General features: G+C 38.4%; 2 protein-coding genes across 3 annotated transcripts in view; both read right to left on the bottom strand.

Moving 5' to 3' along the window:
- Positions 1 to 2,241: 2,241 nt before the first annotated feature.
- Positions 2,242 to 12,890, bottom strand: LOC127841540 (MICOS complex subunit Mic60-like). Its single transcript, XM_052370430.1, has 3 exons — positions 12,858 to 12,890; positions 4,640 to 4,868; positions 2,242 to 3,175 (listed from the first exon to the last, which is right to left on the bottom strand). Exons 2-3 carry the CDS (start codon positions 4,719 to 4,721, stop codon positions 2,556 to 2,558), a joined length of 702 nt encoding a protein of 233 aa, XP_052226390.1. The 5' UTR covers positions 4,722 to 4,868; positions 12,858 to 12,890; the 3' UTR covers positions 2,242 to 2,555.
- LOC127841539 (MICOS complex subunit MIC60-1-like) overlaps positions 10,377 to 23,442 on the bottom strand; it is a 27,397-nt gene continuing 14,331 nt past the window's right edge. The window contains exons 7-13 of one of the 2 annotated variants that reach the window (XM_052370428.1): positions 23,273 to 23,370; positions 20,672 to 20,807; positions 19,990 to 20,116; positions 13,874 to 13,980; positions 12,909 to 13,076; positions 11,673 to 11,901; positions 10,377 to 11,352 (exon numbers count right to left, since the gene is read on the bottom strand). In XM_052370428.1, coding sequence (XP_052226388.1) covers positions 10,733 to 11,352; positions 11,673 to 11,901; positions 12,909 to 13,076; positions 13,874 to 13,980; positions 19,990 to 20,116; positions 20,672 to 20,807; positions 23,273 to 23,370 — 1,485 coding nt within the window. In that variant the 3' untranslated portion in view covers positions 10,377 to 10,732. The remainder of the gene's footprint in view (positions 11,353 to 11,672; positions 11,902 to 12,908; positions 13,077 to 13,873; positions 13,981 to 19,989; positions 20,117 to 20,671; positions 20,808 to 23,272; positions 23,371 to 23,442) is intronic. The other variant, XM_052370429.1, reaches the window with a different exon arrangement.

The following is a 23,442-nucleotide window of genomic DNA, read 5'->3' as shown; positions in this document are numbered from 1 at the left end:
TAAACTGCGTTTTAAATAAGCTTTTCAAAGATGCAAAAAACTTAACACAGTACGATCAGATGACAATTAAATCCCAGAGTGAGTTCGGAGACAACAAACGGATCTAATCTCGAAATAGATTCGGAACCCCCTGATTGCAATCAAAAAGAGGCCGACAATTCAGAAAATCCCCGGCGGTTTTCCTGGTAAAACACGTCAGTACCTATGTTTAAACGGAATGCCGCTAGACACGGTTTTTGATTGGTTTCCTGGAAGTGACGTGTTTTCTCAATGAAAATATGTTTGAAACTAAAAGCCGGGATCGCCCAGGATCGTCCGGAATGATGAAGGTATAAAACTCGACATTAACACAAAGTAACTATAAAATTAATAGTTATTTATCAATTTTAAATAATTTTAATTTGTTGTCATTATGGAAAAGTTATTCCATCCTTTAGACGATTAATACATCCATTTAGAGGAAGATAGAGACTTTATTTAGATTAGAAGTGTTTTGACAATATTTTTTACGCAATTCAATTAGCAAAACTAATATTAATGGTCGATCCCGGCTTTTAGTAGAGAGTTAACCCTGTACAATTGTTACAACTACCGTAACACGTTATTTTGCTAAGATTTACTTACCATTTCTTGTAAGACGGTAACCCGGCAATCTATGTAAAAAAGGTTTTAAGGTTCATGTCGTTGTTTAAGTTTGGCTTTACGGGTGGGGATGGGGGTTCCTCGGATACGAAAAGAAAAGGGAAGGAGGAAAGTAAGAGAAAGTATGAGGAAATAAAAAAAACATGAAAATTTCTCCAGAAATGGCGTGAAGATTACAAATAGATGTCTTAAATAGATGAATATTGAATTCAATAGCATTAGTAAGGCAAGCTTATAAGAATGATTTAATCATAATTGCGCATCTCCAAGCACAAGAAAATACAAGTTGAATGATAAATATAAAGGTTTTTATAATACTTGGGTCAGGGCACATGAAAGATTGGTCAGGGCTAGTAGGTTCTGCATTTACTAGCCCGAACGGGCTAGTTGAAAAAAAAGTTAGTGTTAAGCCCTGTTGTGTATATATAATTATTACAAAAAAAATAGTCGACAACGACTGATTTAGGGTCATAAATTTCCCGGGTACATTTTAGTATATTTACCGTACCCGGGATACATGTAAGTATACTTAAGAGTACCCGGAGTACATGTACGTAGTACCCGAGCCGACAATGAACAATCGAGCGATACTGGAAGGTGCAACATCTCTCACGCCCCCTAGCATCGCCTTTAGCAGTATTCAATTCTCAACAGAAAAGTGCTGGAGTCATTGATCCCGAGGGACAAGAAAAACAATTGATTAATGTTCGAAATAAATAATTTGATTAATGACAATTCTATTATTTGAGCCAGGTCACAGGAAAAGCGCAGTCAAATCAGCATCCAATTAAATTATTTGTTATTGTCAGAAAAACGCTTTTAAGCAAACAGCTTTCAAGCGACTGCAGGCTGATCTAGATCCAAACTGGCCACAATCGCCTTAATGTCTCTTTTATTGTGACACAGTTCATTTAACTTTAAAATGATAAAAAGTACTAACACTAAGAAAGAGTATACAAACCAGTAAAGAGTTTGAAATCAATGTTGAATTTCAGGACAGATTGGTGATCTGCAAATCCCCGATGAAATGTTGATATCGGGTATCATAGTCATTCAATAAGTCGCAAAATGCTCGAATACAATTTATTAAGCACAATGTGACTTATATTGATAACTAAAAATACCAGTATGCCAGTTTTGCCGTGTCAAGCTGTTACGATCCAGAAAGTCCTTCATTCACATCGAGTATATATCCTTCGAATTCCAACTATTGTTGTCAGAAGCGAAGATTTAGTGAATAAATAATTCATATATCCTAAATGACAGCTTCTAAATAGCGAAACAAGCCAATTTATGCAGTAAGAATGTTTTGAATCGAGACTCTCATGGTGGCGGCCATTGTTGAATTTTGAAACACGAACGACAACTCTGCTAGGAGAATGTTATCAATGACGAGCAATCTCCTACGCAGTGGCGAATGCAAAAGGGAAGTAACTGTAAAATCGATCGGACTTGCTCAGTCTTTTACATAGGTCGCCATTGTGAATTTTTTTTAGATGGTTATGATACCATGGACGATGCTGTTCCAGCATCGTCAAAAATTGTCTCAACTTCTAACAAAGTGTTGACTCTGATCTTGACAGCCAACACACAAACATGAAAGTTTTATTATTTATTGTTAGACCATTAGCTCCGGCCAATAATTCCATGAAGTGGTATCTTAGTAACACAAAACATACATGAAAACAAACAAATATTTATTTAACTGCAAATGGATGTGTCTTGTTTAACACTACACTTTAGTCCACTTGCTTAATCCAAACTCACAGCCTGAAATTACATTTGTCACTTTTAACTGCTCATATCAGACAACAATAGAAAACGCTTAAATATCATTTTGAATAATTATTATACTGATATATGAAATTAAATAGATAAAAACCTATATAATATTGAACAACAACAACAACTGTCTAGAAAATTGTCCCCAGCCCTGAGGAAGAGGCAAAAGCCATCAAAGCGAGTGCAGCTTGCTTGGTTTCCAACAGCAACCTGGTCTCCTCTATCCAATCTGCAGCAACTCGTCTGGATTCCCCAGTTAACTGATTCATGAACTTCAGCTCTTGCTCCAGATCGCCCTTCTCAATCCAGTACCTGGCATGACCACACAACTGGAAAACGTCCATCTTTGAAACATCCACCTCGTCTGACTCATGTATGGCATACACGGAAGGTATGACGCAAACAGACTGAAAATAAGACAGCATGAATTTCATCAAAGACCCTCCAGTCTCATCGATAAGTGTAACACGTTTTGCGACCCGGTAAATTTTCGTATAGCGTTGACGCAGGTTGTCCTCCGTGTACACCCCGCGAGTTAGCGCTTGCTGTGGTATGCTCTCCAGAACCCTGTTGACAAAGGGGTTGTTTTTTGCGGCCATGAAAATGGTCTCAACATCTTTCTCGAGGGGTTTCAGTTGTTCCTCCAAGGTTTTCCCGCCCTCATTGCCGTACAAGATGGATCCATTGAGGGCCACGGTGGCCAGCCACAGATCTTGGGCCTCCTTTGCTATTGCCTCTGACTGAGCACGAGCTGCAAAAGAAAGGGGAACAATATAGTATATGTAATTAACAATATTGTATATGTCATCAACAATATAGTATATGTCATGAACAATATAGTATATGTCATTAACAATATAGTATATGTCATTAACAATATAGTATATGTCATTAACAATATAGTTTATGTCATTAACAATATAGTATATGTCATAAACAATATAGTATATGTCATTAACAATATAGTATATGTCATTAACTATGAAACAAAAAGCGATGTCAAATACTTAAAATAAAACCTATTTCAAAACTGCTTTATTCTTTAATGATAACATTTTTTTATCAGGCTTTATAACAAAAATCTTTTTTTTACATAAAAATAGGTAAGTGCCATTCGCTACCATTAAAATCAATTAGGCCATACAAACTAAAGCTTAAATGTAACCAGACTTTTCATGTGTTATAAGTTCAGGAAATGTTTATACCAAGAGCATGTATTTGTGTTGGAAAACAACTTAAGGTTCTTTAAAGATTCTCACAAACTTAGGTTTGCCATTTCGTATGCGACACGTAACGGGCGAAAACCCAGGTATGCCTTGTAATAACTTAGTTGCAATTTCTTTCCTTTGATGTTTGAGATAAAAGCAAGCAAATGAATGGTACAAGCTAGCAACAAAACCTCTAAAAACTGAAGCAACAAGCAAATACCTTGAAATAATATCCACTGCCAAATTATTTTTATTTATGGTTGGGTACAAATCCCTTGATAAGATGGTATAATCCTATAATACATGTAATACAAAAATGTAGAGTAATTGTTTTTATGCATTGCAGTTCTCCTTATTGATATCTATTACACACATGATGCTTCATGTTAAAATCTTGTGGCGTATCTGAGATATAGCCCTGAGGGCAATAACTCTTATTTAAGATAGTGTAGGGTTATAGTTCTTGTGCATGGTAATTCTCCTCATTGATATCTATACACCTATGAAGTTTCATGTTAATATATTACATAGTTTCTGAAATATAGCCCTGAAAAGTTTGGTGACAGACTGATGCACTGACAGACTGACACACAACGCCCTTTGGTGGGGGATAAAAACCTTGTACTACAATACAAGGTGGTGATAAATTCCATCTCAAATAATGGGCATAGTATAAAACAGAAAAATTGCCCCCACTTATTTTTTTCTAATGTCCAGATTTTGGGCCAACCTTTGGCCCATTCCCAAATGTCAACAAGTAAGTATTTTACAAAATGGCAGCCTAAAATTTAATTTATTTTTTTTGGTTTATATAAAACACAAAAATTAAGCATTCTCCAAAATCTCCACATCCAGCTCTTTAAGTTTAATCTAAGATTAATATTTAAAACACTTAATCACAATTTAAATTATGAGTATGCAAAAAACACTAATTTCTCTATTCAAAAATAACAACAACATGATATTCACCAACCAAAATGATTAACAAAACCCTCAGCGCACAGTACCTAAGACTGCTGACTCGATGCCTCTCAGCCGCGCGGTCCATCCAGACAGCTCGCCCTCAAACCTCTGTCGTTCATCGAGCATGCGCACATGGAGCTCGCGCTCAAACTCCCTCACAAGCTTGGTCTCCTGGATACGGAGCACCTGTTGCAGGTGGTCGCTGTGGGCCGCAGTCTGGCGCGAAAGCTCCTTCCTTAGCTCCAGCTCAAACTCCACATTGGCATCTTTTTCCTGCAGAACATATCAAATATTGAAACATTTACCACTGAGATAACCACATTGATGCATGTATAGTCCCTTTTGAAAATAAAATTAGCTTGAAGACCTTTCTTACTAAATAAAAAGTTCATAGACATCATGTTAAGTCCTTTTATTATATACCTGCTTAATGGTTTTTACAAAATACAGGTTGTATCAATCGTTAAAATAAAGGGTCCCGTATTACGCTACTCGCTGTTTCCAATTCCGTATTACCATACTAGCCGGACTTAATGTAAAAATCGGTTACGGATATCGTTCTCTTGGCACCATATGTATTAATACCTATTACGTATACAACAAATACATTATGTAGCCTGTTATGCATTTCCTATGGAAATAAGGGTCAATCTTAAATGTCTTAGCAATACTTTAAGCCACATGAGTATAGCTTTTAAATGCCAGCACCCTGCTTACGCATACAGATGTATTCCAAGCAAAAAAAGCACTCAGAAAGAAATATTGCCTGCCAAAATAATAATCTTAACGTTCGCTTATGTTGTATTTACACTCAACAAAGGTGTACATTATTCTTTGACGGTTCTTTAACTAAAGGTCGTATCAATTACTGAGCATTTGGCACATATTATGAAAGGCAAATATATTTAAGCAAGTAAGCAAGAACATTATACGGATAATATCAAATAGAATTGCTTTGCAAAATATCATGTTTTGCGTAATGGCTCTTGATGTGTACGTAAATGATAAATAAACACTTTTAGGACACTTTTTTGAATTTGAGATCGCATGCCCATTGGCGGATACCTAAAATAAGTAAGACGCACTTACACATAATCAGTCAACATTTGTTGCACGACAATGCCCTGTAAATATTCAGTTATACCCCCATGTGACACTTAAGTTGTTCTGCCAGAAATAACATTATATTGAATATAAATTTGAAGCTAGAGAAGTTAGAATTGTGTTGTTACTGTAAAAGAACTCCAGAAAATGTTAAAATCAGAATACTTTCCGGTTGCTAATAGCTATAGATCTACGCGTTTAATAAGTTTTAGTGTCCAAAATTGACTGTTTTCACTCCATTTTGAATTTTGGAATTTAACTAATAAAGTAAATAAACAAATACACGAATATGTTTATGACCCAAATGTGCTTAAAATTCGCTGTTTGGCAGCATCAATGCATTACTTTCTTGTTAGATCATGTTTAGACAACTAATTATCTGCCAATAATCAATTCTTCTTGATCACGCCAACAAAAGCAGTGCTTCATACTTAAAGTTTAAATTCTTGTGTACCCCGATATTTTAAATAAAAATACGTAAACGACAAGAAAAACACGACGCATCGTAAACACGGTATTCCTGGTTAAGCCCGTCAATGTTTCATAAATACTTATCTATCAATAAACAAATGGGAAACAAATAATAGGTACAAATGTACGTGTGTATTAGCTTTATGATTGAATGCACATGAAAGTTGTGCATACTGAGCAATACAAACACCAAAGGCAAAACCAGAGTACTGTTTTCAACTTCATTTATGTTTGACACACAGACAAACTTGAATGTTTTCCTATATCTTACTCAACCATGACGTGCTACATATTATTTGTCTATATTCATGTAAAGTAATCGCTCCAAAGATTGCAAGATCTTCGCAACAAACAATATTCTGGTCCCGTATACACGTACACAATGAAATATTTATATTTTAAAAGACTGGTTTATCACAAAATTGTCATTACCAGAACCAATTAAGCAAGCTTTTAGCATTTGATTGAGAAACGGATTGCGAGTTATTAAGTTGAAATAAAACACGACCCTGTGCTTTTAATCTACGGTCTTTAATCTCATTATGTGAAATTCGCCTGCTATAAATCGTGTCGTTGAAAAAGATATATGTACAATGACATTAGCCTCTAGCCGGATGTGTCTGTGTCAATGAGTTAATGGAAATAATGTTTTGATTCGCAAAAAAAATGTTTGATTTCCGCCGTCTGATCTATTCTAATGTGCTAGCAACAAGACACACATTTTCCACATTATTTAGAATGTCAGACCCGTCCGGTACACTACTTACATTCGACCATACCGTTTTGGATTCAATGAATGTTAAAATGGGTAAGAGCATCTTAAGAACCAGATTTTGGTTTTGGATTAACGGTCTCCATTTCGTAGTATAAAAATGAGTTAATACCACTATATTAGCAAATCTACTGGCGGCAAAACGAGAATGACTTGTAATATCAGACACTGTCCAATTTACCGGTGCATTTGAAGTTGAATAGTTACTGTCAAGTGTAATAAAAAACGTAGGCACATGGCTATTTATTTATTCATAGTAGTAAATAAATAAGAAAACTTAACAAACATAACATATAACAGTCTATATACAGATGCTTGTCAAATTAAAACGGTCTCCATAAGTTTTCCTTAACCACGTGACCAATTTCGTCGCCATGTCTAATAGAAACAATGACTTCTGGTGTGACATCCATTGATGAGACAGTCATACTTGAATAACATGAGTCTGATGAACTGTCATTGCTAGAATACGAGATTCTCAAATTGTTCTGTGCGGAAAGCCTTCCATGGAAATATCCTTCAGGATACACGCATGCATGTGTGATGGGAGAAAACTCCAGATTGTTGAGCGTATATGGCGACGTTTTGCTGACATCATTTATTTTCACTGGGGTTGACATATGATATCCGCCGGGCATCTGATTTTGGACAGATTTTTGAGGAAAAGGCTGCGTCGCATGTAGATGATCACTCAGTGCTTTGATCGTCTTTATATCTGCAGATTTCTGTGAGGTTAGATACGTCATTACCTCCCTTGCACAAGCTTGGAACCCGGAATTGTAGGCAGCTGACTCAGATGCTATGGAAACTGAACGGTGGCGTTGTTGAAGCTGCTGAAGGTGGAGCACTGTGAGATCAAGAATATCTGCCTTGTCTACACGCGTCATGGGAGACGTCTGGAGATGAAAAACATATGTCTCATTTATTTTACATATATATGTAAGATATTATGAAAGTCCGCCGATAATTTATTAGCGTTGCAGACTAATATTCATTTCACATATTACCAATGTAATGTTTTACAAACTTGTTGTAATTTTACACCCTAAAAAACTTGTCTGCGTTACATGTACGTCTACAGAGTATATTTTCATTCAAAGGCATTCTTTGAAATATAGCAGAAATTTGCCGATGCAGGTGTTTATAAATAATATTGAAAGTCACGTTGATTATGATAATAATGGCGACATTGTGTTTCACGCACAAATAAGGAAATTTTGCCTTTCTGTCTATATCTTGACTAAACAATTTATAACCATAAAGTGTTACCTGTTCTCTAATGGTGTCCGCTATGAGCCGCTTCAGTTGGTCGATGCTGTGGTTCATGCGCTCCCGTCGCTGCTTCTCCACCAGCGGCTTCCGGATCTAAGAAAAGAGAAACACATGGCGTCATTATTATAGCTATAATATATTGACTGCCTCGAGTGTTAAAGAAACAATATAAAAAATCAAAATGCAATATGTTTTTTTGTGGTCAGTGTGTAGTCAAGGTCAACTTGAATAGATCTGGATCTGACGTTTAATGCTGTGACATACCGGTAATCACGATTTATTAATTATGATACATTTAAAAAACTTTTGCTAAAAGAGTACAATTAAAAATAAGCATTAAGATCAATGCTATTTCGTACTTCTATAGAATACTACGTCTGTCGATTAACACACGGACTTTTTAAGTGATTTATAAATAACAAACATTGGGCATGTAGATTGTATTATCGTATATATTATCTAATATTAAGTGTATGTTAAGAAAATACAGGTGCCATGCTTGATAGACGGAGTTTTACAATTACTGTGCGGACTGCATAGGCTAATCGGGGATGACTCTTAACACACGTGTAAGCCCGGTTTTCCCAGAACGAGGCTTATACATACGAGTCGCGTTCTGGGAAAACTGGGCATAATGTATGCGCTTAAAGTGTCGTCCTAGATAAGCCTGTGCAGTCCGCACAGGCTAATTGGGGACGAAACTTTCCGCTTAAATTGGATTTTTGTGAGGACTGCACAGGCTAATCTGGGACAACACTATGCACATGCATTATGCCCAGTTTTCTCAGAACACGATTCATATTTCCGATCTAAACTTACCTTTCTCAAATAGCTAGAGTCACTCTGCCCAGCTTGTTTCTGTGGAGCCATTTTCATCGCGTATGTAGAGAAAACGAAAATATTTCTCAAAATTATATTTTATTATAACCAGTTCAGGGCTATAATGCAATATTTCATTTTCTCGATTGCTCTTTCTTATTTGATAATATTTTGTTGTTTACAAGTAGCTCATCGAGACTTATATACGAAATGTACAAGTGTCAATTAAAGGCACGAGTTGATCGTAATTAACACGTCATGTGGAAATCCGTAATTAGCTGCAAACTCGTAATATACGCGTGACAAACACGAAACACTTAAGCTAAACGAGTCAACGTGTGCCACAATGTGTCCTCAATTGGAGACCAATTAATTTATTAACGAATTAAAGTGACAATTAACAGTAATTTTCCAATAAAACCATTTACTCAAAATGTATTCGAGACATTAACAACGGTTCATGTAAAATGAACTTGTGACATATGTTACCGGATGTTAAAATGTACAATGGTAACAGAGCAGAACTTCCTTTACATTTCAGGGCAGACATTATGTACTAAAGTTGGTTTAATACAAATACGTATCACGATTTCAAATAAAATTGTATGCCTTTGGTAATTTTAAGGCAATTTTGCTGCCATTATTATTATCATTTAAAGATTTGTTCTGGTATACCATTCCATCTACCACTTGCTATTTGAATGTGATAGTATATGTGTGCAAGTAAATATTAAGAATTCGGTAAATACAATCTTTTTTATTTGTTTATTTCCGCAGGACATTGGCCGTAAGCCATTATATTGCTTGTTTGTACAAATTTTACATTCGGCGTGTAATGCAAAATAGCCATTATCATAGAAACTCATGATGTACCCGTTATACTAGTATTATATACCCATACATCGAGACCGCATGTATGTATTGGTACAATAGTGTGATCGAATAGATTTAATAATAAAAGTGAATTATTATTAAAACAAACCAGAGACGTTGACGTTATCTACGTCTCTGCCAAAACATAATGTAAATGCATGGCATTTTGAGCTTGCTCGACATATTTATTACGTGCAACAAGAAATCATTCCGATTGCTAGGGTGAAGTTAAAAATGATGTTATTATAGCACAAATATTTTTTTAACTCGTTTTCAATTTTTATTAACCATCTTTTATGTGGTTGTATAATTTTAAGCAAACTAAACAAAACTTTTGTGATAACTTAATGTTACTTCTTGTTTAATATATTTGACAGCGAACTATTTTGAATTGTGATTCACACAGCAAAAATTGTTTCAACTTCTAACAAAGTGTTGACTCTGATCTTGACAGCCAACACACAAACATGAAAGTTTTATGATTTATTGTTATACCATTTTTTCTGAAATGTCAAGAGTCACTTATTGACACTCTTTAGCTCTGGCCAATAATTCCATGAAGTGCCAACTTAGTAACACAAAACATAAATGAAAACAAAACAAATATTCCTTTAACTGCAAATGGATGTGTCTTGTTTAACACTACACTTTAGTCCACTTGCTTAATCCTAATTCACAGCCTGAAATCACATAATAGGTCACGTTTTATTGCTCATATCAGACAACAAAAGAAAAAGCTTAAATTTCATATTGAATAATTATTATACTGATATATGAAATTAAATAGATAAAAACCTATATAATATTAAACAACAACAACAACTGTCTAGAAAATTGTCCCCAGCCCCGAGGAAGAGGCAAAAGCCATCAAAGCGAGTGCAGCTTGCTTGGTTTCCAACAGCAACCTTGTCTCCTCTATCCAATCTGCAGCAACTCTTCTGGATTCCCCAGTCAACTGATTCATGAACTTCAGCGCTTGCTCCAGATCGCCCTTCTCAATCCAGTACCTGGCATGACCACACAACTGGAAAACGTCCATCTTTGAAACATCCACCTCGTCTGACTCATGTATGGCATACACGGAAGGTATGACGAAAAAAGACTGAAAATAAGACAGCATGAATTTCATCAAAGACCCTCCAGTCTCATCGATAAGTGCAACACGTTTTGCGACCCGGTAAACTTTTGTAAAGCGTTGACGCAGGTTGTCCTCTGTGTACACCCCGCGAGTAAGCGCTCGTTGGGGTATGCTCTCCAGAACCCTGTTGACGAAGGGGTTGTTTTTTGCGGCCATGAAAATGGTTTCAACGTCCTTTTCAAGGGGTTTCAGTTGCTCCTCCCATGTTTTCCCGCCCTCATTGCCGTACAAGATGGATCCGTTGAGAGCAACAGTGGCCAGCCACAGATCTTGGGCCTCCTTTGCTATCGCCTCTGACTCAGCACGAGCTGCAATAGAAAGGGGAACAATGTAGTATATGTCATTAACTATGAAACAGAAAGTGATATCAAATACTTAAAAGGGAACCTATTTTCAAAACTGCTTTATTCTTTTAAAAAAAAAATTCCCATAAAACACAAAATTTAGCTAATCTCCAAAATCTCCCTATCGAGCGCTTGAAGTTATTTAACCCAAGTTTAATATTGAAAAACAAAACTAAAGCACTATTAAAATTAAAAGTATGCAAAAAATCATTCATTTCTCTTTTTTAGAAAAACAACATGATTTTTACCAACCACAATGATAAAAAACCCTCAGCGCACTGTACCTGAGACGGCTGACTCGATGCCTCTCAGCCGCGCAGTCCAACCGGACAGCTCGCCCTCAAACCTCTGTCGTTCATCGAGCATGCGCACATGGAGCTCGCGCTCAAATTCCCTCACAAGCTTGGTCTCCTGGATACGGAGCACCTGTTGCAGGTGGTCGCTGTGGGCCGCAGTCTGGCGCGAAAGCTCCTTCCTTAGCTCCAGCTCAAACTCCACATTGGCATCTTTCTCCTGCAGAACATATCAAATATTGAACCATTTACCACTGAGATAACCACATTGATGCATGTATAGTCCCTTTTGAAAATAAAATTAGCTTTAAGACCTTTCTTACTAAATAAAAAGTTCATTGACATCATGTTAAGTCCTTTTATTATATACCTGCTTAATGGTTTTTACAAAATACAGGTTGTATCAGTCGTTGAAGTAAAAAATCCCGTATTACGCTACTCGCTGTTTCCAATTCGGTATTACAATACTAGCCGGACTACTTCGACCCATTTAATGACGTCACATTACGCGCACCAAAAATAGAAATATTTTATATTACGAAATATATTACGTAGTTTATCGTGTGACGTCATTTTTGTGACGAAACACGATGGTTTTATCTAAACTCTGGAATTTAATGACATGACAGACGTGGTGTTTTTTAACAGTAAACTATTTGTTAAAAACATAGAACGAATTCAAAACGTATTTTGGAGTGTGTGTTTATCATGCATAAATGTATATTACGATAGGAATACAATAAAATAGTATGGTTTAAAACTAAGTTTCGATAAAGACATGGATGAAATAGAAGTGGAAGTGCATATTGTTTCAACGTTTTTGTTATAAACATCTGATTAAAATTTAAAGTTGTCATCTTAAATGTTATCCCAGATTGGCCTGTATAGACCACACAGACTAATCATGGAAGACACATTTCACCTAAACAGCACTTTTGATAAGAAGATACTTCCTTCAAACAAATACCGGTAATTTCATAAAAGCAGAAAGTGTCTTCCCTGATTAGCTTTTGCAGAGTGCACAGGCTAATCTGGGATGACAGTTTACAAACATGCATTAGGCCCTGTTTTCCAACAGTCAGGCTCAATTATGGTGCATTTAAAGCCAGCCTCCACTAGACCCACCCATCTCTCCTTCTGTATGGCAAACTCATCCCTCATTCTTACTTTACCCACCCATCTCTCCTTCTGTATGGCAAACTCGTCCCTCATTCTTACTATACCCACCCATCTCTCCTTCTGTATGGCAAACTCCTCCCTCATTCTTACTATACCCACCCATCTCTCCTTCTGTATGGCAAACTCGTCCCTCATTCTTTCCTGCTCCACCTGTATGCGAGCCTGGGTGATCTTCTCATCTTCATCCCTCTGGTCTGACAACGCCTGCTGTAGCCTCTGAAACACGGAGAATTTTATAGATACTCAATGTCATGTTTTAAAATAAATATGGGCTTACAGTGCTCTGTGAAAAAGGGGGTTTCATGCATGTGCGTAAAGTGCCATTCCAGATTAGCCTGTGCATTCCGCCTAAACTTGATTTTTGCAAAGAAGAGACTTTCTTGAAACAAAAAATATCAAAGCGGACACTTTACACACATGCAGTAAATCCCCTTTTTACAGAGCACAGCCCATATGTTATTGTAACCATAACACAGCACCTGTTGCTGAGGCATAGTGGGTTTTGTGTATGCCTAGCAAACATGTACTTAAATTCTTTGTTTTGGCTGTATTCTTTCAAATTATAACAGTATTTGGGTGCGGTATTCACATTGCTAACCCATTTTCAGGTATCATCCTCTGTCACCACATGTTCTAATGTATAGCATAGACTGACATACATCCTTGATTGATACAGTTTACCTTGGGAACAGGTTCATAATCTTAATTTTCATAATCATCAATTCACATAGTTTAATTAATAGTTCTACATCCAAGACAATGAAACAACAAGATTTGTTTGTGAAACACTATGTCCCCCCCAATATATTAGACCTTTGACCTTGAAGGATGACCTTGACCTTAACGTTTCACCACTCAAAATAGTAGACAGGGCAAAAACAATATGTCACCCAGTATAGACTGGGGGACACAAAAATAGAAGCACAGAACAATTTACACCTAACATTCATCATTGAGAGTTTTTTTCTGCTTGAAAATACGAGGTGACCACTGAGCTGCATGTACATCAGTACCTGGTTCTCCATGGCCAGCTGCAAGGCCATCTGCTTGTTGAGCTGCTCTATACGGCGGTGGGCGTGAGCTATCAGGATGTTCAGGTCCTCCTCTGACATCTTGCGGCCTGAAATAACAATAGATAATTGAGCTTTATGAAAAAAGTGAGTTTAATGCATGAGAAATTGTCGTCACACTGTGCAGTCCCCACAAGCTAATCAGGACTGCCACTTTCGATTTTTATGGAATACTTTGTTTCAAGAAAACTTAACAAAAATCCAGTTTAAAGTTTCATCCCTGATAAGCCTGTACAGAGTGCTAAGGCTAATCTGGGAAGTCACTATAAGCCTGTACAGAGTGCTAAGGCTAATCTGGGAAGTCACTATAAGCCTGTACAGAGTGCTAAGGCTAATCTGGGAAGTCACTATAAGCCTGTACAGAGTGCTAAGGCTAATCTGGGAAGTCACTATAAGCCTGTACAGAGTGCTAAGACTAATCTGGGAAGTCACTATAAGCCTGTACAGAGTGCCAAGGCTAATCTGGGAAGTCACTATAAGCCTGTACAGAGTGCTAAGGCTAATCTAGGAGGTCACTATAAGCCTGTACAGAGTGCTAAGGCTAATCTGGGAAGTCACTATAAGCCTGTGCAGAGTGCTAAGGCTAATCTGGGAAGTCACTATAAGCCTGTACAGAGTGCTAAGGCTAATCTGGGAAGTCACTATAAGCCTGTACAGAGTGCTAAGGCTAATCTGGGAAGTCACTATAAGCCTGTACAGAGTGCCAAGGCTAATCTGGGAAGTCACTATAAGCCTGTACAGAGTGCTAAGGCTAATCTGGGAAGTCACTCTAAGCCTGTACAGAGTGCTAAGGCTAATCTGGGAAGTCACTATAAGCCTGTACAGAGTGCTAAGGCTAATCTGGGAAGTCACTATAAGCCTGTACAGAGTGCTAAGGCTAATCTGGGAAGTCACTATAAGCCTGTACAGAGTGCTAAGACTAATCTGGGAAGTCACTATAAGCCTGTGCAGAGTGCTAAGGCTAATCTGGGAAGTCACTATAAGCCTGTACAGAGTGCTAAGGCTAATCTGGGAAGTCACTATAAGCCTGTACAGAGTGCTAAGACTAATCTGGGAAGTCACTATAAGCCTGTGCAGAGTGCTAAGGCTAATCTGGGAAGTCACTATAAGCCTGTACAGAGTGCTAAGACTAATCTGGGAAGTCACTATAAGCCTGTGCAGAGTGCTAAGGCTAATCTGGGAAGTCACTATAAGCCTGTACAGAGTGCCAAGGCTAATCTGGGAAGTCACTATAAGCCTGTACAGAGTGCTAAGGCTAATCTGGGAAGTCACTATAAGCCTGTACAGAGTGCTAAGGCTAATCAGGGAAGTCACTATAAGCATGTGCATAAAACCATATTATCAACAATGCTCATTAACTAGATAATTCAACTTAAAAGAATTGACAAATCACTATGGGATTTATAAACACCAGGGGTGTAAACTTTGGTTTGTAAAATGTATTCGCCCTGCAAGAACACCAGCTGACAAAATCAGGTTTATTTTGCTTTCTTGGTGGTTGCCCTTAATTATTTAAGTTTCATTAATAAAGTATAGTTCATGTATATTATTATCCTATCCATAAAGACATTTTTTGTTTGTTTTTAAACATTACCCCAAAATGTAATAAGACTGATATAACAGAATAATCAATGCATGAAAAAGTACCAAATAGTGATACAGTCTAACAACCTGAATTTTACACTCCTGAATATGTTTATTTAGGACCAAAATTGACCACTAAGAGGTTGCGATGACGTAATGGACAAGGTATTTACATGTAGCTTGCAACCAGAAGGCCCCAGGTTAGATCGCCACAAAGGGAGCATTCTCTTGATTTGATCTGTCCAGGCAAAAGATTTGAGGGAGTCTATATTTGTCAAAGGCTCTTGATGTAAAAACACTGTGCTCCCTGTGCACATGTGTTCTCAAGACAGGCGTACTAGTCCTAAGTTTCTAAATGCTTAACATTTTGTCCATTAATCTGATAGCCAGTTGGATCAAGCTTCAGAGATTATGTTGAAGAATTAATTCCGTTAAAAATAGTATTATGCACTGCCAACAAAATTTGTATAAAAACAAGGGCTGTTTGTAAAACATGCATGCCCCCCATATGGGCTCTCCGTTGTAGTGACAGCCATTGTGTGAATATTTTTTTTTGTCACTGTAACCTTGACCTTTGACCTAGTGACCTGAAAATCAATAGGGGTCATCTGCCAGTCATGATCAATGTACCTATTAAGTTTCATGATCCTAGCCATAAGCATTCTTGAGTTATCATCCGGAAACCATTCTACTATTTCGGGTCACCATGACCTTGACCTTTGACCTAGTGACCTGATATCAATAGGGGTCATCTGCGAGTCATGATCAATCTACCAATCAAGTTTCATGATCCTAGGAATAAGCGTTCTTCAGTTATGATCCGGAAACCATTTTACTATTTCGGATCACAGTGAACTTGACCTTTGACTTAGTGACCTCAAAATCGATAGGGGTCATCTGGGAGTCATGATCAATGTACCTATGAAGTTTCATGATCCTAGGCATAAGCATTTTTGAGTTATCATCCGGAAACCATTTTACTATTTCGGGTCACCATGACCTTGACCTTTGACCTAGTGACCTCAAAATCAATAGGGGTCATCTGCAAGTCATGATCAATGTACCTATGAAGTTTCATGATCGTAGCCATTAGCGTTCTTGAGTTATCATCCGGAAACCATTTTACTATTTCAGGTCACTGTGACCTTGACCTTTGATATAGTGACCTGAAAATCAATAGGGGTCAACTGCGAGTCATGATCAATCTACCTATCAAGTTTCAGGATCCTAGGCATAAGCGTTCTTGAGTTATCATCTGGACACCATTTTACTATTTCGGGTCACCATGACCTTGACCTTTGACCTAGTGACCTGAAAATCAATAGGGGTCATCTGCGAGTCATGATCAATGTACCTATCAAGTTTAAAGATTCTAGGCATAAGCGTTCTTGAGTTATCAACCGGAAACCATTTTACTATTTCGGTTCATCATGACCTTGACCTTTGACCTAGTGACCTGAAAATTAATAGGGGTCATCTGCCAGCCATTATCAATCTACCTACGAAGTTTCATGATCCTAGGCATAAGCGTTCTTGAGTTATCATCCGGAAACCATTTTACTATTTTGGGTCACTGTGACCTTGACCTTTGACCTAGTGACCTGAAAATCAATAGGGGTCATCTGCGAGTCATGATCAATCTACCTATCAAGTTTCATGATCCAAGGCCTAAGCGTTCTTGAGTTATCATCCGGAAACCATTTTACTATTTCGGGTCACTGTGACCTTGACCTTTGACCTAGTGACCTGAAAATCACTAGGGGTCATCTGCGAGTCATGATCAATCTACCTATCAAGTTTCATGATCTCAGGCCTAAGCGTTCTTAAGTTATCATCCGGAAACCATTTTACTATTTTGGGTCACCGTAACCTTGACCTTTGACTTAGTGACCTCAAAATCAATAGGGGTCATCTGCAAGTCATGATCAATGTACCTATGAAGTTTCATGATCCTAGGCCTAAGCGTTCTTGAGTTATCATCCGGACACCGCCTGGTGGACGGACCGACAGACCGACATGTGCAAAGCAATATACCCCCTCTTCTTCGAAAGGGGGCATAATAAATCAATACTTGTTGGCTCACATGAGATACAAAGAAACTGACCTGTTCTGAGCAGCCCAAGATATCATTAGAACAAATGTTCTGACCAAGTTTCATGAAGATTGAACTATAAATGTAACTTTAAGAGTGTTAACAAGGTTTAACAATAGCCATATAAGGAAAAATAACCCGCCCACTGGTGGCCATTCTTTTATAAAGACCCGAACCATTTTGGAACTAATCCATGATACCATTGCAATAAATGTGACCAAGTTCAATAAGACTGGACTATAAATGTGACTTTTAGAAAGTTAACATGGTTTTACTTTAAGGACAAGGGACAAAATTGTAACAAAACCAGGTTTTCAATTTGAAAAAAAAAAAGTCTGATAAAGGGAGACAATTCAAAATGTGCATTGTTACTGATTGTTCCTTAGTGACCCCCTTGTGTCAAATTCAATCTATTTTAAGTAATGGCGACCTTGATTTCCACAGAATCATAAAATCCCGACAATATGCGCCAGGACACTTGGTGAAAATCATTTTGTGAAAGTTTCATCGAAATCCGTTGAGAAATGAAGGAGGAGTTGCGCTCGGAAGAATTGTTCCGCCGGCCCGCCGACATTCACCAATCTAATAACCAGGACTTTCCTTTGGAAAACCTGGTTAACAAGAAACCGTCGGAGACGGTTGATGCTCCCCAAAGGTTTTTTTTGGCACAATATTGCACTATATATTCAGATAAAAGGAAACGTCTTGAGGGCACAGTAGTTGGGGGGACAAGAATTTTTTTATAGAAAATTTCAAAGGGCCATAACTATATGAAAAATCATCCGACCAGAACCCGCTGATAATATGCACATCTCCTCTTGGTAGTGAAGCTTCCCATAAAGTTTTATTGAATTCCAGTCATTAGTTGCTGAGAAATAGCCCAGACAAAAATTGTGCACGGACGGACAGACAGACAGACGCACACACGGACAGACAAAGCAGGGACTATATGCTCCCCCCAAAATAAATTTTGGGGGAGCATAAAAATTAGTGTGATGATCCGTGTGAACCAAGTCATTTAAAAATCTGACAATGAATGACATTGTTATGACCCAGACAAGATCATTTATGGCCATTTTTTTACTTTTGAACTCCAAGTGTGACCTTGACCTTGGAGATATCGAGGTAATTCTTTCACATGACACACCGTCCAATGGTTGTTAACAAATGTACTGAGCAATTTTAAAATCTCACAATGAATGACATAGTTATGGCCCGGACAAGATCATTTATGGCCATTTTTGAATTTTGAAATCAAAGTGTGACCTTGACCTTGGAGATATTGACGTAATTCTTTCACATGACACACCGTTCAATGATTGTGCACAAATGTACTGAATAATTTTGAAATCTCACAATGAATGACATAGTTATGGCCCGGACAAGATCATTTATGGCCATATTTGACCATTGTACTCAAAGTGTGAACTTGACGTTGCATTTGTATACACTTTAATTTAAAAGTTAAATTGTTTTACATTAAACATTATCACATACCGTCAATTAAGTGAAATACTACAGTAGCTGTGTTAATTATAACAGCCCTTTCCATAGTATTGCACTGTCTTAACTAAATCGATTATAGTCTTCTTTGACAACCCAAACGAAATTGTCTGCTGTTTTCTGCTAAAAATATTTACATGTTGCCTCCCCTGACTTTCTAACCAAATTTTTTATTTTTTTAAACCACATGTCCTTTTAATCTTAAATTCTTTAAATCTTAGTAACCTGCATATCAGAGAATTACTTCCATTTCAGTGTTCCGTAAAAAATAGTGTGTTCATTTTCTTTCACACATGCTTAAAATGTGTATGATCTTTGAAAAAAATAGCAAAACCTGCAATCATGCCCTCTAGAATAGACACTGTTAGGGCTGGAGAGGGAGAATAACTGAATTTTTTTTGTTATATAAAAAATAAATATTTGTTTAAACATCAATTTAAACAAGAGCACCGCATAACGGGTGCCACGCTAGACTGCGAAAGCTTGTCAGATTTTTTTTTTAGAGGTCACAGTGACCTTGACCTTTGACCTAGTGACCCAAAATGGGTGTGGCGTGTAGAACTCATCAAGGTGCATCTACATATGAAGTTTCAAAGTTGTAGGTGGAAGCACTTTGATTTTAGAGGCAATGTTAAGGTTTTAGCACAATGCCGGCGGACGGCGGACGAAGAGCAGGCTATGACAATAGCTTGGGTTTTCTCCAAAAAACAGCCTCGCTAAAAATGAAGAATGTCACCTCATGTTGGGAAAATGTTTACTTTTCGAGATTGGGAAGGGGATCAATTTTGGAACAACAACTAACTAAAAAACTGTTGAGTTTTCTAAGAACTCACTCCTCACCGAGACATTGCCCATATATGCAAGGGCCAGGGCCGCCTACCTGATCTTATTTTGGTTCCCAACTCAGGCATGAGACTCTCGACCTCCTTGCGGAACACTTCCTTGCCCTTGTCCACGAGGTCCTTGTACTTCATCATCACACGGTACTCGGACTCAGCCCGGCTCACCTGGACATGGGGGGAGAAAAGGTGTTGCAACACATTTTTTTATAGCATTCAATAGTATGACTCTATTTCTGTAAATTTAGATGGCAAAAATCACTGGCCTGTACAAAAGCATAATGCTTGTAGTCTGTCACTTCCTATTGTCTGTTTCTTCTTTTCTTTGTTTGGTATTTAACTAATGAGTCAATTGCAACATAAGTGTCATTTTCAATGGTAAAATTATGGGAAATGAACTAACACATTATATGTGATGGTGTAAATAAGTGTAACACTTTGTTCCAGTAAAAGTAGTAACACACATTGTACCAGGCAGCTACCCTGTCCCCAAATGAGAGCCCAGAGCCTTGCATGACTTTATAGAGGGACAGCCTAGCTTGAGTGTGAATGCGCAGGCTGGTCTGAAGATTTGCTGGTGGTACATGGAGTAAGACCCATTTTGGAATGACACAGCTAAACTAAACACCTCTATGTTGTAAGCCTCTCCTGCATAGGCAGCATGCCAGCACACTTCATCCTGTTTCTTGTTTAGTTCACTGGTTTAAGTTCATTCGGGCTTACCTCATTTTGTTTTTTGTTTAGTTCACTGGTCCACTTGTTCAGTTTCTCATTGGCTGTGGTGAGGGCAGCATTTTTTTTGGTCTCTGCCTCCTTACGCCCCTCATCTATAGCATGCTTCAGCCTATCAAGGTTGTCCCTGTTGAAACACAGACTCATGGTAATTTTGCATACCAATATTTAACAACAAAGATATGAATGGCGATCTGGGATAACTGGGCTTAATGAATGTGCATAAAGTCTCATCCCAGATAAGCCTTTGCCGTCAGTACAACAAAAGCAGAAATTGCAGTTTGCAAACACTCATCAAGGACGACACTTGACGCCCATGCATTAAGTCTGATTGCAGTTTGCACACACTCATCAGGGACGACACTTGACGCCATGCATTAAGTCTGATTGCAGTTTGCACACACTCATCAGGGACAACACTTGACGCCCATGCATTAAGTCTGATTGCAGTTTTCACACACTCATCAGGGACAACACTTGACGCCATGCATTAAGTCTGATTGCAGTTTGCACACACTCATCAGGGACAACACTTAACGCCCATGCATTAAGTCTGATTGCAGTTTGCACACACTCATCAGGGACTACACTTGACGCCCATGCATTAAGTCTGATTGCAGTTTGCACACACTCATAAGGGACGACACTTGACGCCCATGCATTAAGTCTGATTGCAGTTTGCACACACTCATCAGGGACTACACTTGACGCCATGCATTAAGTCTGATTGCAGTTTGCACACACTCATCAGGGACAACACTTGACGCCCATGCATTAAATCTGATTGCAGTTTTCACACACTCATCAGGGACAACACTTGACGCCATGCATTAAGTCTGATTGCAGTTTGCACACATTCATTAGGGACAACACTTGACGCCCATGCATTAAGTCTGATTGCAGTTTGCACACACTCATCAGGGACAACACTTGACGCCCATGCATTAAGTCTGATTGCAGTTTGCACACACTCATCAGGGACTACACTTGACGCCCATGCATTAAGTCTGATTGCAGTTTGCACACACTCATCAGGGACTACACTTGATGCCCATGCATTAAGTCTGATTGCAGTTTGCACACACTCATCAGGGACAACACTTGACGCCCATGCATTAAGTCTGATTGCAGTTTGCACACACTCATCAGGGACAACACTTGACGCCCATGCATTAAGTCTGATTGCAGTTTGCACACACTCATCAGGGACGACCCTTGACGCCCATGCATTAAGTCTGATTGCAGTTTGCACACACTCATCAGGGACAACACTTGACGCCCATGCATTAAGTCTGATTGCAGTTTGCACACACTCATCAGGGACTACACTTGACGCCCATGCATTAAGTCTGATTGCAGTTTGCACACACTCATCAGGGACTACACTTGACGCCCATGCATTAAGTCTGATTGCAGTTTGCACACACTCATCAGGGACAACACTTGACGCCCATGCATTAAGTCTGATTGCAGTTTGCACACACTCATCAGGAACAACACTTGACGCCCATGCATTAAGTCTGATTGCAGTTTGCACACACTCATCAGGGACAACACTTGACGCCCATGCATTAAGTCTGATTGCAGTTTGCAAACACTCATCAGGGACAACACTTGACGCCCATGCATTAAGTCTGATTGCAGTTTGCAAACACTCATCAGGGACGACACTTGACGCCCATGCATTAAGTCTGATTGCAGTTTGCACACACTCATCAGGGACGACACTTGATGCCCATGCATTAAGTCTGATTGCAGTTTGCACACACTCATCAGGGACGACACTTGACGCCCATGCATTAAGTCTGATTGCAGTTTGAACACACTCATCAGGGACGACACTTGACGCCCATGCATTAAGTCTGATTGCAGTTTGAACACACTCATCAGGGACTACACTTGACGCCCATGCATTAAGTCTGATTGCAGTTTGCACACACTCATCAGGGACGACACTTGACGCCCATGCATTAAGTCTGATTGCAGTTTGCACACACTCATCAGGGACTACACTTGACGCCCATGCATTAAGTCTGATTGCAGTTTGCACACACTCATCAGGGACGACACTTGACGCCCATGCATTAAGTCTGATTGCAGTTTGCACACACTCATCAGGGACGACACTTGACGCCCATGCATTAAGTCTGATTTTGCCAGAGTGAGGCTCATATTGTAAGATATTTATATCATGTTTAATTTATACATGTTTTAAATCTTACCAAAAATAGGCTTTATCAATAACTGAAATACAAGAAGACAGAAAAAACCAGCATTTGACCTTTCAACTCCATGTGTGACCTTGACCTGGTGATATCGATTTACTTTTCTTCACGCAACACACCGTCTCATGATGGTGAACAAATGTACCAAGTCATTTTAAAATCGAATGATAAATGACAAAGTTTTGGTCCGGAAAAACTTTCGGTTTAAAACACATTAAGTGACCCCGTGACCTAGTTTTTAACCCAGCATAACCCATATTCAAACTTGACCTAGACATCATCTAGATACAACTTGTGACCAAGTTTGGTGAAGATCAGATGAAATTTCAGGACAGAACGACAGACCGACCGCCAAAGTACACCCCACCTGGCATTGGAGAGGTCTATATCCAGCTTTCTGGCAGCGTCCTCACGTTCATCAAACGCCATGGCAACGTTCTGCCACTGTAGATCCTTCTCCTGAACCTGTTATCAAGTACATTTGGCTATTAGGTTAATTCTTGTTCATATCATACAAATAAGTTTTTGCATCTATGT

The sequence above is a fragment of the Dreissena polymorpha genome, chromosome 8 (assembly GCF_020536995.1).
Source record: "Dreissena polymorpha isolate Duluth1 chromosome 8, UMN_Dpol_1.0, whole genome shotgun sequence".
In the NCBI taxonomy this organism is placed as follows: Eukaryota; Metazoa; Mollusca; class Bivalvia; order Myida; family Dreissenidae; genus Dreissena; species Dreissena polymorpha.
This window is presented reverse-complemented; position numbering and strand designations above follow the sequence as displayed.

What these genes read in the sequence shown, in the direction of transcription:
- LOC127841540 (XM_052370430.1), bottom strand. Translation starts at nt 4,721, where the DNA reads ATGCTCGATGAACGACAGAGGTTTGAGGGCGAGCTGTCTGGATGGACC. An exon ending in CATCGAGTCAGCAGTCTTAG is followed by an intron (nt 3,176 to 4,639) that starts GTACTGTGCGCT and finishes TTTCTTTTGCAG; the next exon opens with CTCGTGCTCAGTCAGAGGCA.